The following is a 13,822-nucleotide window of genomic DNA, read 5'->3' on the forward strand; positions in this document are numbered from 1 at the left end:
TTGACGGGCTCTCCCATTATCTTTGCAGAACAAAATGTGAACATCTCTACTACCACCAGTGTCAGTGTGCATCATTGCAAAGGTTAAAGTAGTTTAAAGAGAAGGCTCGCCACCACCTTTTCAGAACAACTGGGGATGTGCAATAAATGCTGGCCTTTTCATCCTGAGAACGATTATTTTAAAGTTCAGTATCATCCACTGAAATGCTATTGTTTAATTGACATGATGAGAACCACATGGTTTGATAACACTGTTTTAGCTGTAAACTCAACATTTTGTATTGTTGAATGTAAGATTGCCTATTTCCACCTCCATAACATTGCCTGTCTCCACCTTGCCTCGGCTCATCTGCTGCTGAAACCCTCATTCATGCCTTTGTTAATTCTAGATGTAATATTTCAATGCTGTCCTGGCCAGCCTCCCTCCTTTCACTCTCCATCAACTTGAGCTCTTCCAAAACTCTGCTGCCCGTGTCCTAACTCGCACCAAGTCCTGTTCACCCATCAGTCCTGTGCTCACTGACCTACATTGATTCCCAGCCCAGGAACACCTAAAATTTAAAATTCGCATCCTTGTTTTTGAATCCCTCCATGGCCTCGCCCCTCCTTATCTCTCTAATCTCCTCCAGCCCTACAACCTGGGATCTCTGCACTCCTCCAATTCTGATCTCTTGCACATCCCCAATTTGAATCACCCCACCATTGGCAGATGTGCCTTCAGCTACTGAGTCCCTAAGCTCTGCAATTTCCTGAGGCAGGTTGGAGGCAGGAGGTCATGTGATGAAACCTCTAGGAAGCTGTCCAACCAGAGTGGGCAACCCTAATGCCCTCGTTATGAAGATGAGGAGAAAGAGGTGTGGTCTGTTTGTGGTCAAGGGTGAGATTTCCACCAAGAATGGAACATGATGCTGATGGGTGAGCCGGCTGTGGCAGTGAGTACCACCTCTAGGCAATGGGAGACAAGCAAGGTTAACCAAGTACTGGGCTGCATCTTGAGGACATTGGACTATAAGCCACAACATAGTGTAAACATGTATAACTCTTTGGTATTGATTAGAACCAAAATATAAATTTGTTACGCCTTAAGCAAAGCTGGAAGAGTTTGCCAACTGACAGGATGGTAGAGATTCCTATCAAAATTAGTTTAATGTCATATCAATTATGTTCTTTGAAAGGAAACTTTAGTAATATCTATTAAGATTGAGTTTGAATGTTTCAAAGATAAGTATAGACGATCAAATGACATTTGCTCAACTCAGGCTGCGCTCATGGGAATGTCATCCGTGGAATGCAACTGGTCAGGGTTGAATGATGTAGGCTCTAATGTTACATTGACATCCTAAGCCTTTGTTTATTTATTTTGGTGGAGAAGTTTCAACATGTTGTCTTATTTGAAGTTATACCTGTAGTTAGTTACTTCCCTAATTGGGTTGACGAACCGTACAACCCTCCGGGATCTCTGCGCTTCTCCAATTTTGCCCTGTTATGCATCCCCGATTTTAATCATTCCACCATTGCTGGCCATGCCTTCAGCTGCCTGGGTCCTGAGCTCTGGAATTCCCTTCCCAAACCTCTCCTCCTCTCTCTGCTCCTTTAAGACACACCTTAAATCCTACCTCTTTGAACAAGCTTTTGATCACCTGTCCTAATATTTCTTTATGTGAGTTGGTGTCACATTTTGTCTGGTAATGCTCCTATGAAGCGCCTTATGACATTTTATTACGTTCAAGGCACTCTGTAAATGCATGTCTGTTGTTGAGAATTAAGATGCAAGAATTTTCTTTAGTTCTTTATTATTGTTTCAATCTTCCTCAAAAAGTTATTTTTCTTCTTCACCATCGCCTTTTTTACTGAAATGAATGGACTCCCCCACCCCTGTTCTGGTGGATTTACAGTTCTTTGCTGATCTAGTGCAATCCAGAGAAGATTTTCAATGGCCAACATCTGAACTGGTGGTGATTCCCTATGTCTTAGCCTGGTTGAGTGATTCTGGCCAAAATGACTGAGATCAATGTCCAAGTACTTTATAAGCATTCCTTATTGGCCTAGGAGAAAACTGGGCTACTGTGAGGCAAGAAATGTGGGAACTCCTGACATTGGGCATCTTTGCTTCCAGCCCTGCCCCTCCAAGGCTATTGACTTTGTTTTGGTTCGAGCAGAGACTTTATCCTCAGCAAGGCCCCGTGAAACCGTTGTTGTAAAACCAGGATCTTGTGTGTCCATGTTCCTGCCTAATTTTTGACCCTTTTTGCCACCCTACCTTTAGAGTTTCAGCAGAAGTCGAACAGATTTTGTGACCCCCCTCCCCGCCACAAGACTTTTAATTACATAACCATACAACAATTTGTGTTATTTAAGCACCTTTGATGTAGAAAACATCCCAAGGTGTTTCACAGAGACAAGAACGGACATCGAGCAAAAGAACCTCTGTCAAAGAGATGGCACTTAAGGAAGAAACTGAAAGAGAGATGTAGGTCTGTCAGTGGTGGGTAAAGGAAGGGGATGCACAAGATTCTGGAAAAGAGGAATGGAGATTTCAGGAGGAGGGTCCAACAATTGAGGAGGTTACAGAGAGAGGAAGCAACAAGGATAAGGAGGGATTTAGGGACAAGAGCCGGGATTTTACGGTAGGCAGACGGGAGCCAGCCACTGATTGAAAACTCGGTGACGTCCCTGCTTCTGCCTCGACTGGGGATCTGGTAGCGGTGGCCACTGCTGGGACTGCAGCCCAGCATGAGGAGAAGCTGCCTGGGAGCTGGGAAGGCAGGTAATTTTTGGTAGCCTCGCCAGGGGTAATTGGTCGGACCCCGGCGAGGCAAGGGTGGTTGATTGGGGGGAAGGGGGTTGTGTTGGGTGTTGGGGGTGGTTGGGGTAGTGGGGGCAGCCCTCCATCAGACACAGGGTGGTTTTGCCAGGTGGCTTTTCTCAGTCATTGACCATTCCAACCAGCCACACATAAAATCCGCATGGAGACGGGCGAAGGCCCTTAAGTGGCGCCGGAGGCGGGAGCAGGTTGGGAAGGCCTCCTGCTCCATCTTGCACCACCCCCCCGCCACCGTCCCGCTCTTTGGGGTGGCATAAAATTCAGCCCAAGGATTTAAATTTGGGTGGGTAGTATTCTGTGAATGTATTACCCCAACTCACAATTGCTAACTATAATAGTGTGATGAATCAATCTTCCATGGAGTCCACAATTTGTAATCGGCAACCTATCTCAGTGTTCAGCTGATGAATGACCCAATTCTGTACACAAGACTGAGGATTTATCTATAATTGTGCTATAATATGGCTTTTCCTTATTATTATCTATTCCTTCCCACTAACACCTGTTATTTAGACAGTTACATCCTAAATTCTGGTTAAGGTGAGAAACTAAATGCTTCCACAAATATTGGAATACTAGCAGAGACCCACAAAACATTTGCGGTCAAATTAGTTTTTTATTGCAACAGTACTTCTTTAAATACATGATTTCTAATTATTCTTTCACCAAAGACTTTACCAGAATCAAAACATCTCAGTCTGGAAAAAGTTACATAAAGCTGTACATGTGTAAAAACAGGCCGAGGAATATAAATACAAATGTTGTCAAGAATCTGGCCTTGTGACGTATTTATAGAACTGGAGGGTATAGACTGTTATCAACTTCTTTGTCAATAGAATCAATACTGATGTATTCTATTAATTCACATGACAGCTTTTCTGAAATTTTTAAATTCAAATCTAGTGACTCTTCATTTTTAGCACAAAGAATAGCTTTCAAGTAATAAGTTGAATCAGATAACTGTTCCAGCCATTTTGCCACAGTTAACCAATTCCATCATCTCATCCACCCCTCCCATGCCATCCCTCCAATGCATTTCCCTCCCCCATGCCATCCCCATCCCATGCCATTCTATCCTTCCCATGCCATCCCTCTCATGCCATCCCCATCCCATTCCTTCCATCCCTCCCACGCCATTCCCATCCATCACATCAATCTCATCCCATACCTCATGGAAACCATCTCTCCGGTCAGTGTAACTTTGTTGTTGGGCTCCCCTTACCTTCTGCTGTTTTTGTTCTTCACCAACCCACTACATTGCTGTCACCACCAACCATTGGCAGCCATACATGTGTCACGCACTCCAGTCCTCCGCGTGCACCAGGCACTGCCACCAAATAAACCCACCAACGGACGTGCCCCTTAAATCAACCAATCAAAACAGTCTGACAGACAAAAACTGAGTATAATTATAGTGTGTGTGTATCTGTGCCTGTCTGATTCTGTGTGCATATATGTCTGTGTTTGTTCACATATCTGTGTGCGTATCTGTGTTTGTGCATGTGTCCGCATGTGCCTGTGTGCATGTGTGTCTGCATGTGTATGTGTACATATCTGCATGTGTGTCTGCATGCCTGCTTATTTGTACGTGTGTGTCTTTATGCGTGTATGTTCTCTATGTGTGTCTGTGCATGAGTGTGTTTCTGTCTACGTGGTTCTGTGTGTGCGTGTCTGTATGTTTGTGCATAAATGTCTGCATGCATGTGTGCATGTCTGTGTGTGCATATGTGTCTCTGTGTGCATGTCTGCCTGACTGTGTGCGTGCTTTGTGTGTGTTTATGTGCATATCTCTGTGTGCACGTGGGTCTGTGCGAGCGTGTGCTAATGGCAGAGATTGTGACCTCTGTATAATGTCGGCAGGAACCCATGTTGGAAGTGTTCCTGTGATGGGCAGAGGCTGCCAATTCCACTGTTAATTCTGGGAGCTGCACTGAGAGGAGAGAGGGTCCCCAGGCTGGATTGAACAGCAGCTGAACTCAGGTTGGAGCAGGACAAAGGGTCCAGTTTCCACTGATAGTTGTCAGCGAGCGTTGACATGCTGATAGTCAGTGTGAAATTCTGATGGTTGGCATTTGTGATTTGAGCATATATGTGCACTTAACCAGCGCTTCCTACAGCTGCTCCATAGAGTGATAAACGGGTAGAGAGGAAACTATATGCTACCTATTTACTCAGTACTTGGAACAACGTGCTATATGTGAACTGATTATTGAGTATTTTATTCGCACCAGACATTTTTTAAAGCTATATTTACAAATTTTGGTTAGTGGGGATTTCAAAAGTTCCCAGAGTGGCTTTTTCTCTCTGCCACCATTGGGAGTTTGCTGAACTGCAATTTTGTTTTAAAGTTATGGCACCTTTTTTCAAAATTAGTTTGTGATTTCTAGTCCTGTCGTTTGAAATCTTGATGCTGAAGGTCACAAACTGCATTTTCTTTCACTCTCCATTTATTGTTGTATCAGAATTCTTCTTGAGCTTTGGAGCACAGAGTTTGAACGATCGAGTTCGCCAGCATGCTCTCTCACAAGGACATTGAATTCATAGCACAGAAAAAGGCCATTTGGCCCAACAGGTTCTTGCAGGGTTTGTGCTTCACATGAGCCTCCTCCCAGTCTAGTCCATCTCACCCTAACAGCATATCCTTCTATTCCTTTCTCCCTCATGTGTTTATCTATCTTCCTCTAAAATGTATCTATGCTATTCACTTCAACCACTCCGTGTGGTAGCGAGTTCCACATTCTCACTGCTCTCTGGGTAAAGTAGTTTCTCCTGAATTCCTTATTGGATTTATTAGCGACTGTCTTATATTTATGGCTCCTGGTTCTGCTCTCCCCAACAAGTGGAAACGTCTTCTCTATATCTACCCAATCAAACCCCTTTCATAATTTTAAAGCCTTTTATCAAGTCACCACACAGCCTTCACTTTTCTAGAGTAAAGGAGCCCCAGACAATCCCTTCTTTTGCAAGACACTCTCTGATTTCCCCTTTAAAGGAATATATGGATTTCCATGACATTTGGTGCAAGACTGGTGGACGAGTGGACCGTTGTTGATTGGTGTCTTCTCTTGCTATAGGTAAACCTGTTCATCCTGCTGTCCGTTGTCTGTGTCCTGCTGAACTTGGCTGGATTCGTTCTGTCATGCCAGAGCGCTCAGTTTGTGTCTGGCATCGTGGACTGTAAGCTGGTGAGTGTGGTGGGGATTGATTAGCACTGGGCGGGGCGAAGGACTCGGGTAAAGGGGGTTAGCTATTGGCAATGATTTGAAATGTTAAGCGTATCTTTGAAGAATTGGAAGCCAAATTAAATGAGGCAAGGCCCATTCATAAAGGAGTGTTATGCTCTGATTTAGCATTTGATGGTGCCATAATGTGATCTTCCACGAACAATCATAGAATGATACAACACAGAAGGGAACCATTCAGCCCATCATGCCTGTGCTGGTGTTTATGCTCCACATAAGCCTCCTCCCACCCAACCTCATCTCACCCTATCAGCATATCCTTCTATTCGTTCCTCCCTTGTGTTTATCTTTGTTTAGTCTCTCCCTTGCTCTTTCGCCATAGCCGTGTTATTTTTTGCTTCAAGTATTTATCCAATTCTCTTTTGACAGTTATCATTGAATCTGCTTCCACTGCCCTTTCAGGCAGCACATTCCAGATCAGAAAAGCTCACTGTCTGAAAAAAATTCTCATCTCCCATCTGGTTCTTTTGCAATTATCTTAAATCTTGTGTCCTCTGGTTACCAACCCGCCTGCCAGTGGAAACAGTTTCTCCTTATTTACCCTATTGAAACCCTTCATGATTTTGAACACTTCTATTAAATCTCCTCAAACCTCCTCTGTTCTAAGGAAAACAGCCCCACCTTCTCCAGTTTCTCCACATAAGTGTTAAATAAAAGTATAAGTATTTATTGACTTTTTCTAGCAGGGTATTAGGTTTTTTTGTTTCACTCTCTTCATGTCACTATTGATTCTAATAGAGAGGCTGGGTAAAAATCCCAATCCCAGACAATCCTGGTTGGTAGTTAAACCCTGGTGTTGTGTGTGTGTGAGGTGATTCAAACGTTTTCCAATTTTCAATGTTTACCTTTAAAGAACTTGAAAAGCCTTGCATTTATATAGCACCTTTCCCAACCTTTCCCAAAGCGCTTTACAGCCAATGAAGTACTTGTTGAAGTGTAGTCACTTTTGTAATGTAGGAAACATGGCAGCCAATTTGTGCACAGCAAGATCCCACAAATAGCAATGTGATAATGACCATCTAATCAGTTTTTGAGTGATGTGGGTGAGGGATAAATATTGACCAGGACACTGGGGAGAATGCCTCTGCTCTTCAAAATAGTGCAGTGAGATCTTTTATGTCCACCTTAGAGGGCAGACTGGGCCTTGGTTTAACGTCTCATCATTGGAATATGTAAACGAGGAGCTTGATGCCTGGTCTAAAGATAACTTTTTATACTAGAATGTGCCTCCTGGGGCCCTCTTTAAACCTTTGTTGGTGTTATTGTCAAGTGCTTCCCGTGAGTGCGGCTTCTTGCTAGGAACATAAGATCACCTTTCCTTTTGAACAGAATATGAGCTTGAGAGTTCCTTTTAATGACTCATCTGTTCCATTAGTAAGAGTTCCAAGTAGGAGAGAGCACTATTTGTGACCATGCACTTTTCAATATACGAGTCAACAGGCTTCATGACTCCTGCAAAAACTAAAAATACATCCAGTGTTTTAATTTCCCATCCCTGAAGGAATGTAACTGGATTTGAACTCTCCTGCAGCTTGCAAGCAGCTTCTCAGGCTTTACTTGACATCAACAACAATTTGCATTTATATAACTTCGAGGACGTTGTAAAATGTTCCAAGGCGCTTCACAGGAGCGATTATCAAACAAAATTTGATGCCAAACCACGTAAAGAGATATTAGGACAGGTGACCAAAAGCCTGGTCAGGGAGGTAGATTTTAAGGAGCATCTTTAAGGAGGAGAGCGAGTGGAGAAGTTTAGGGAGGGAATTCCAGAGCTTAGGGCCCAGGCAGCTGACGGCACATTCGCCAATGATGGCATGATTCAAATCGGGTATGCTCAAGAGGCCAGAATTAGAGGAGCCAGAGATCTTGGAGGATGGTGGGGCTGGAGGAGATTACAGAGATAGGGAGGGGCGAGAGCAAGGAGGGATTTGAAAACAAGGTTGAGAATTTTAAAATGAAAGCATTGCCGGACCAGGAACCAATGTATGTCAGTGATGGGCTTGAACTGATGGGGGGGCATCTCTTGCCAGTTTGCTTTTTTTTTGTTGAGAATTGAAAGCTGTATGGAAGAACCAAATGAAACAGATTAGGGAATGGGCTCTCCTGCTTTGTAAATAGTCACAGTTGAACCCTGAAAGAAATGTTGCATAGAGGTCTGGATGGCCTTTTGCCTCTGAATTTGAGCCCATGATCAGTGGGCACTATTCCGCCCTACAGCATAGTGAGCAGTAAAAGTTACCGTGAAACACAGGAGCACATTGCCACCATCACGCCTAACCGCACTCTGTTCATACTCTAACCATGGGGAAACCTCCAGTTCATACTCTTTGCAACATAATCCCCCATCAGTAAGCACCAAGCGCTGGATATTTGACCTCATGTTCACCTCCAGTGAACAGCTGTTATCCCAGATCTCGGAGTGTCCTCATCAGCTGTCTTACAGGCATGTGGAGGCCATCGTCAGCAGATGCTGACAAAAAAGCAAGCAGGATATGAATGTTCTCACCCTCGATAAATTCAACCCCATTTTAAACAAAAAAGTTCCGCACTGCAAACAAAGGTTCGTTGAATGAGCGGCAATTTTTCAACCAAAAGAACTTGCATTTCTATAAGCACTTTTCCCGATCTCAAGACATCCCAAAGCGCTTTGCAGACACTGCTATAAATAGGGAAAGGCCACAGCCAATTTGCACACAGCATGATCCCACAAAAAGCAATGTGATAAATTACCATTTTTATTTGTGTTGATTGAGGGTTAAATATTGTTCAGGACACTGGGGATAACTCCTCTTCTTCGAAATAGTGGCCATAGAATATTTTATATTCCCTGTTTATTAAATTCCACTGAGCCCTGGTAACTGTTTTCGCGGGTACTTAGCCTGGACTGATTCAACAACTTCTGAGTTCAAAGGGAAGTATGAAATGAGTTTTTTACTTTCCTGTAGTTGATGAAACAATAAAAAGCTCTATATACACCTGTATCTATATATATAAAGTTATTTAGAAATTCAGCTTAATATAGTTATTGTAACTTGCTTAAAAAAGTCCTTATACAGGGATTCAGCACACAGTAAGAACTCTCTTAAATATACATATTACAGTCATCATTTGTCAATTGACTTACATTTTAATACATTTGTTTTTCTATTTAAGCAAGGCCTGTTGCTAATATTAGAGTGTCATTTTCAAGGTTAAGGCGTAGTCTGTGGAGGCCCAAGTGTCGATAGTTTAGGGAACACATTTGCAGGAATAGGGTACATTGGAACATAGGAATAGGAAGAGGCCATTCAGCCCCTTAAGCCTGTTCTGCCATTCAGTGAGATCATGGTTGATCTGTGACCTAACTCCATATACCCACCTTTGCCTCATATCCCTTAATAGCTTTAGTTAACAAAAATCTTATCAATCTGAGATTTAAAATTAACAATTGATTCAGTGTCAATTGCCATTTGCAGAAGAGAGTTCCAAACTTCTACCACCCTTTGTGTGTAGAAGTGTTTCCTAATTTCACTCCTGAAAGGTCTGGCTCTAATTTTTAGACTATGCCCCCTAGTCCTAGACTCTCCAATCAGCGGAAATAGTTTCTCCCAATCTGCCCTATCTGTTCTGCTTAATATCTTGAAAACTTCAATCAAATCCCCCCCAACCTTCTAAATTACAGGGACTACAACCCAAGTTTGTGTAATCTCTGCTTATAGTTTAACCCTTGCAGGCCAGGTATCATTCGAGGAAATCTTCACTGCACTTTTTCCAAGGCCAATATCTACTTCCTAAGATGTGGTGCCCAGAACTGCTCATAGTACTCACAACTTTGCTCACAGGGCTATGGGGAAAGAGCAGAGGGGAGTGGGACTAATTGGATAGCTCTATCAAAGGGCCTCTATCTGTGCTGTATCATTCTGTCATTCAATGATTCTAGTTGCCGAAGTATTTACAAAAAAGGTTCTCTGTTTATTCCAGGAACTTTATTAAAGCCTACTTTGATATCAGTGGGAAGAGACCTTAGGGAGCTGAGACTTACCTAGCACAATAATCTTAAAATATGGAAAGACTAGAGGAATAAGGGCAGAAAGTATCCAGCATTGTGTGGATAGTCCTTCATGAGAGACATATGTGTCAAAATTGACGAAAGCAATATAATTAGATTTTCCTGAGCTGTATAATGTTCTTTATTGTCATTCAAAACCAATATCTTCACCATTGTTATGGCCAAGTGAGGAGGGGGTCACAGCGCCCCTCTTGCCCTTCCTCTTATTTGGCCGCAACAGGGTTTAGTCCTTTTTAAACAATGGTTGTGCTTCTCACCTCCGTGAGTGTTTTACACTTTACCTTTATTGTGATCATGAAAGACCAAACGGACAGGTTTTCTTGAGTTTAAACAAGAAAGAGGTAAGTTTATTATACTTAACAGTTTAAACCCGATTTTAAAAAATAAATAAAAAAATACGCTCCACATTCACGCACACATTCACATGAGAATCACATACGCACAAATTGATTACAGAGAGAAAAAAGAGATTTGGTGGTTGGACTAGATTCCAGAATAAGTGGAACTTAAGTACACAGCTGTGGAATGGATGATTCGGTAGTCTTCCGGATGAAGCTGTATTCTTGAAGTCCTTGGCTGGTCAAGGTGCACTTTGTGGTTGGCCTGCTTTGCTCAGGGTTTTCTTGAAGGCAGAATTGTAGTTGGCTCTCTTCCCCTGGTATCTGGCTGTAGCTGTCTGTAGGCTTGGAGGGTCCACAGTCACAAACATTTTTCAACTTGATGTTTTCTGGCGAGAGAGAGAGAAAGAAAGAAAGGGAGGCACACAGCTTTCTCTGCTGCTGCAGTCTCAGTTACTGCCTGTCTCGTTGTCCAAGGGACAGACAAGAAGGTCAAGGCAGGTAGTGGAGGAGTTCCCGGAGGGCATCCCACTTTCTAACCGGTATTCAGTTCTGAGTACCGATGGGAGAGGGTTCCTCTGGAGAGTGCAGCGAGAATCATGACCAGAGAATCATGACCATGGGTGGCTCAGCTGTGCAGGGAAGGAGGAGAAAGGACAAGAGAGCAATAGTGGTCGGGGATTTTATGGTTAGGAGTACAGGCAGGTGTTTCCGTGGTCATAGATGTGATTCCAGGATGGTATGTTGCCTCCCTGGTGCAAGGGTCATGGATATCACTGAGTGGCTACAGAGCATTCTGGAGGGCGAGGGTGCACAGCCAGAGGTCATGGTCCACATTGGTACCAATGATATAGGAAGAAAGAGGGATGAGGTCCTGCAGGCTGAGTTTAGGGAGTTAGGAACAAGATTAGCAAGCAGGACCTCAAAGGTAGTAATCTCCGGATTACTCGCAAGGCCGCGTGCTAGTGACTATAGAAATAGGAAAGTACAGCAGATGAATGCATGGCTGGACAGATGGTGCAGGAGGGAGGGCTTCAGATTTCTGGGGCATTGGGACTCGTTCTGGGGAAGAAGGGACCTGTACAAGCTGGATGGTCCACACCCAAACAGGACTGGGACAAATATCCTTGCAGGAAGATTTGCTAGTGCTGTTGGGGATGGTTTAAACTAGGTTGGCAAGGGAATGGGAACCTGAGGGCAGTTTTAGATAGGATTGACAAGGGCAGGGCGATGGACGTTGTCTACATGGACTTTAGCAAGAACTTTGACAAGGTCCTGCATGATAGGCTGATCCAGAAGGTTCGAACAGATGGGATCCAGGGTGAGCTAGCAAATTGGATACAAAACTGGCTTGGTGATAGGAGGCAGAGGGTGGTAGTGGAGGGTTGTTTTTCAGATTGGAGGCCGGTGACCAGTGGTGTGCCGCAGGGATCGGTGCTGGCCCTCTGTTGTTTGTCATATATATTAATGACTAAGATGTGAATGTAGGGGGCATGATTAGTAAGTTTGCAGATGACACCAAAATTGGTGGTATAGTGGACAGTGAAGAAGGTTGTCTAAGGTTACAACAGGATATAGATCAACTGGGAAAGTGGACAAGGGATTGGCAAATGGAATTTAACACAGACAAGTGTGATGCATTTTGGGAAGTTAAACCAGGGCAGGACATATACAGTGAATGGCAGGGCCCTGGGGAGTGTTGCTGAGCAGAGAGACCTTGGGGTGCAAGTACATAGTTCCCTGAAAGTGGCAACACAGGTAGACAGGGTGGTGAAGAAGGCGTATGGCATGCTTGCCTTCATTGGTCGAGGCATTGAGTACAAGAGTTGGGACGTCATGTTACAGTTGTACATAGCGTTGGTTAGGCCGCATTTGGAGTACTGTGTGCAGTTCTTGTCGCCACACTACAGGAAAGATGTGATTAAGCTAGAGAGGGTGCAGAAAAGATTCACAAGGATGTTGCCTGGTTTGGAGGTTTGAGTTATAAAGAGAGATTGGATAGGCTGGGTCTGTTTCCCTGGAGTAAAGGAGGCTGAGAGCGGACATGATAGAGGTATATAAAATTATGAGAGGCATAGATAGGGTAGATAGCCAGAGTCTGTTTCCCATGGTAGGGGTGACTAAAACTAGAGGGCATAGATTTAAGGTGAGCGGGAGGAGGTTTAAAGGGGATCAAAGGGGTAAATTTTTCACACAAAGAATAGTGGGTATCTGGAATGAGCTGCCTGAGGAGGTGGTGGAGGCAGGAACAGTAGCAAAATCTAAGAGGCATCTGGACAGGTACTTGAATGAGCAAGGCATAGAGGGATATGGAATTAATGCAGGCAGATGGGATTAGTATAGATAGGCATTATGATCGGCTTGGACGTGGTGGGCCGAAGGGCCTGTTTCTATGCTGTACGACTCTATGACAATTTCAGGGCGGGGAACTTGAGGCAGAGAATTAGCGAGTGACTCTGAAAGACAGAAAAAGGAAAGGTTAAAAAATGTACAGCACAGGAATTTGGCAGTGTTAAAGGATATTTATTTAAATGCAAGGAGTATCGTAAATAAAGCTGATGAGCTGAGGGCACAAATAGACACCTGGCAACACAATATCGTTGCAATAATGGAAACTTGACTTCAAGAGGGGCAAGAATGGCAGCTCAAGATCCCTGGATATAGAGTTTTCAGGCGGGATAGAGAGGGTGATAAAAAAGGAGGGGGTGGAGCATTATTAGTTAAGGAATCTTTGATTAGGGATGATAGGGAATTTTCTGAGTGCAAAAACTATAGGGCAATAATAGTTGGGGATTTCAACTTCCCCAATATCAACTGGGATACAAACAGTGTGAAGGGCACAGAGGGCACAAAATTTTTGAACTGCATTCAAGAGAACTTTTTTAACCAGCACGTAACAAGCCCAACGAGAGGTGGTGCAATTCTAGATTTAGTCTTCGGTAATGAAGCTGAGGAAGTTGATAGTAGCAGTGGGTGACTATTTTGGAGATAGTGACCATAATACAGTTAGTTTTAGCATAATCATGGAAAAGGACAAAGATAAAACAGGAGCAAAGGTTCTAAATTGGGGGAAGGCAAATTTTACAAAACTGAGAGGACCTGGCAAAAGTGGACTGGATACAGCTACTCAAAGGAAAATCAGTGGCAAACCAGTGGGTGGCATTCAAAAGCGAGATACTACAGGCACAGAGTAGGCATGTCCCCACAAAGATAAAGGGTGGTACTGCCAAATCTAGAGCCCCCTGGTTATCTAGAAGCTTACCGAGTAAGTTGAAGCAGAAAAAGAAAGCTTATGACGATCACAAAAATCTGAATACTTTAGAAAGCCCAGAGGAGTATAGAAAGTGCAGGGGTGAAGTAAAAAAGGAAAT

At 43.6% G+C, this 13,822-nt stretch overlaps 1 protein-coding gene across 7 annotated transcripts in view; it reads left to right on the forward strand.

Annotated features, from left to right (window-relative positions):
* fam189a2 (family with sequence similarity 189 member A2) overlaps positions 1–13,822 on the forward strand; it is a 108,903-nt gene that overhangs the window by 23,243 nt on the left and 71,838 nt on the right. For 6 of the 7 annotated variants that reach the window (XM_068030566.1, XM_068030569.1, XM_068030568.1 and 3 more), the window contains exon 3: positions 5,898–6,008. The exons of the other annotated variant lie outside the window; for it this stretch is intronic. In XM_068030566.1, coding sequence (XP_067886667.1) covers positions 5,898–6,008 — 111 coding nt within the window. The remainder of the gene's footprint in view (positions 1–5,897; positions 6,009–13,822) is intronic. 7 annotated transcript variants of the gene reach the window in all.

This window comes from Heterodontus francisci, chromosome 4 (genome assembly GCF_036365525.1).
Source record: "Heterodontus francisci isolate sHetFra1 chromosome 4, sHetFra1.hap1, whole genome shotgun sequence".
NCBI lineage: Eukaryota > Metazoa > Chordata > Chondrichthyes > Heterodontiformes > Heterodontidae > Heterodontus > Heterodontus francisci.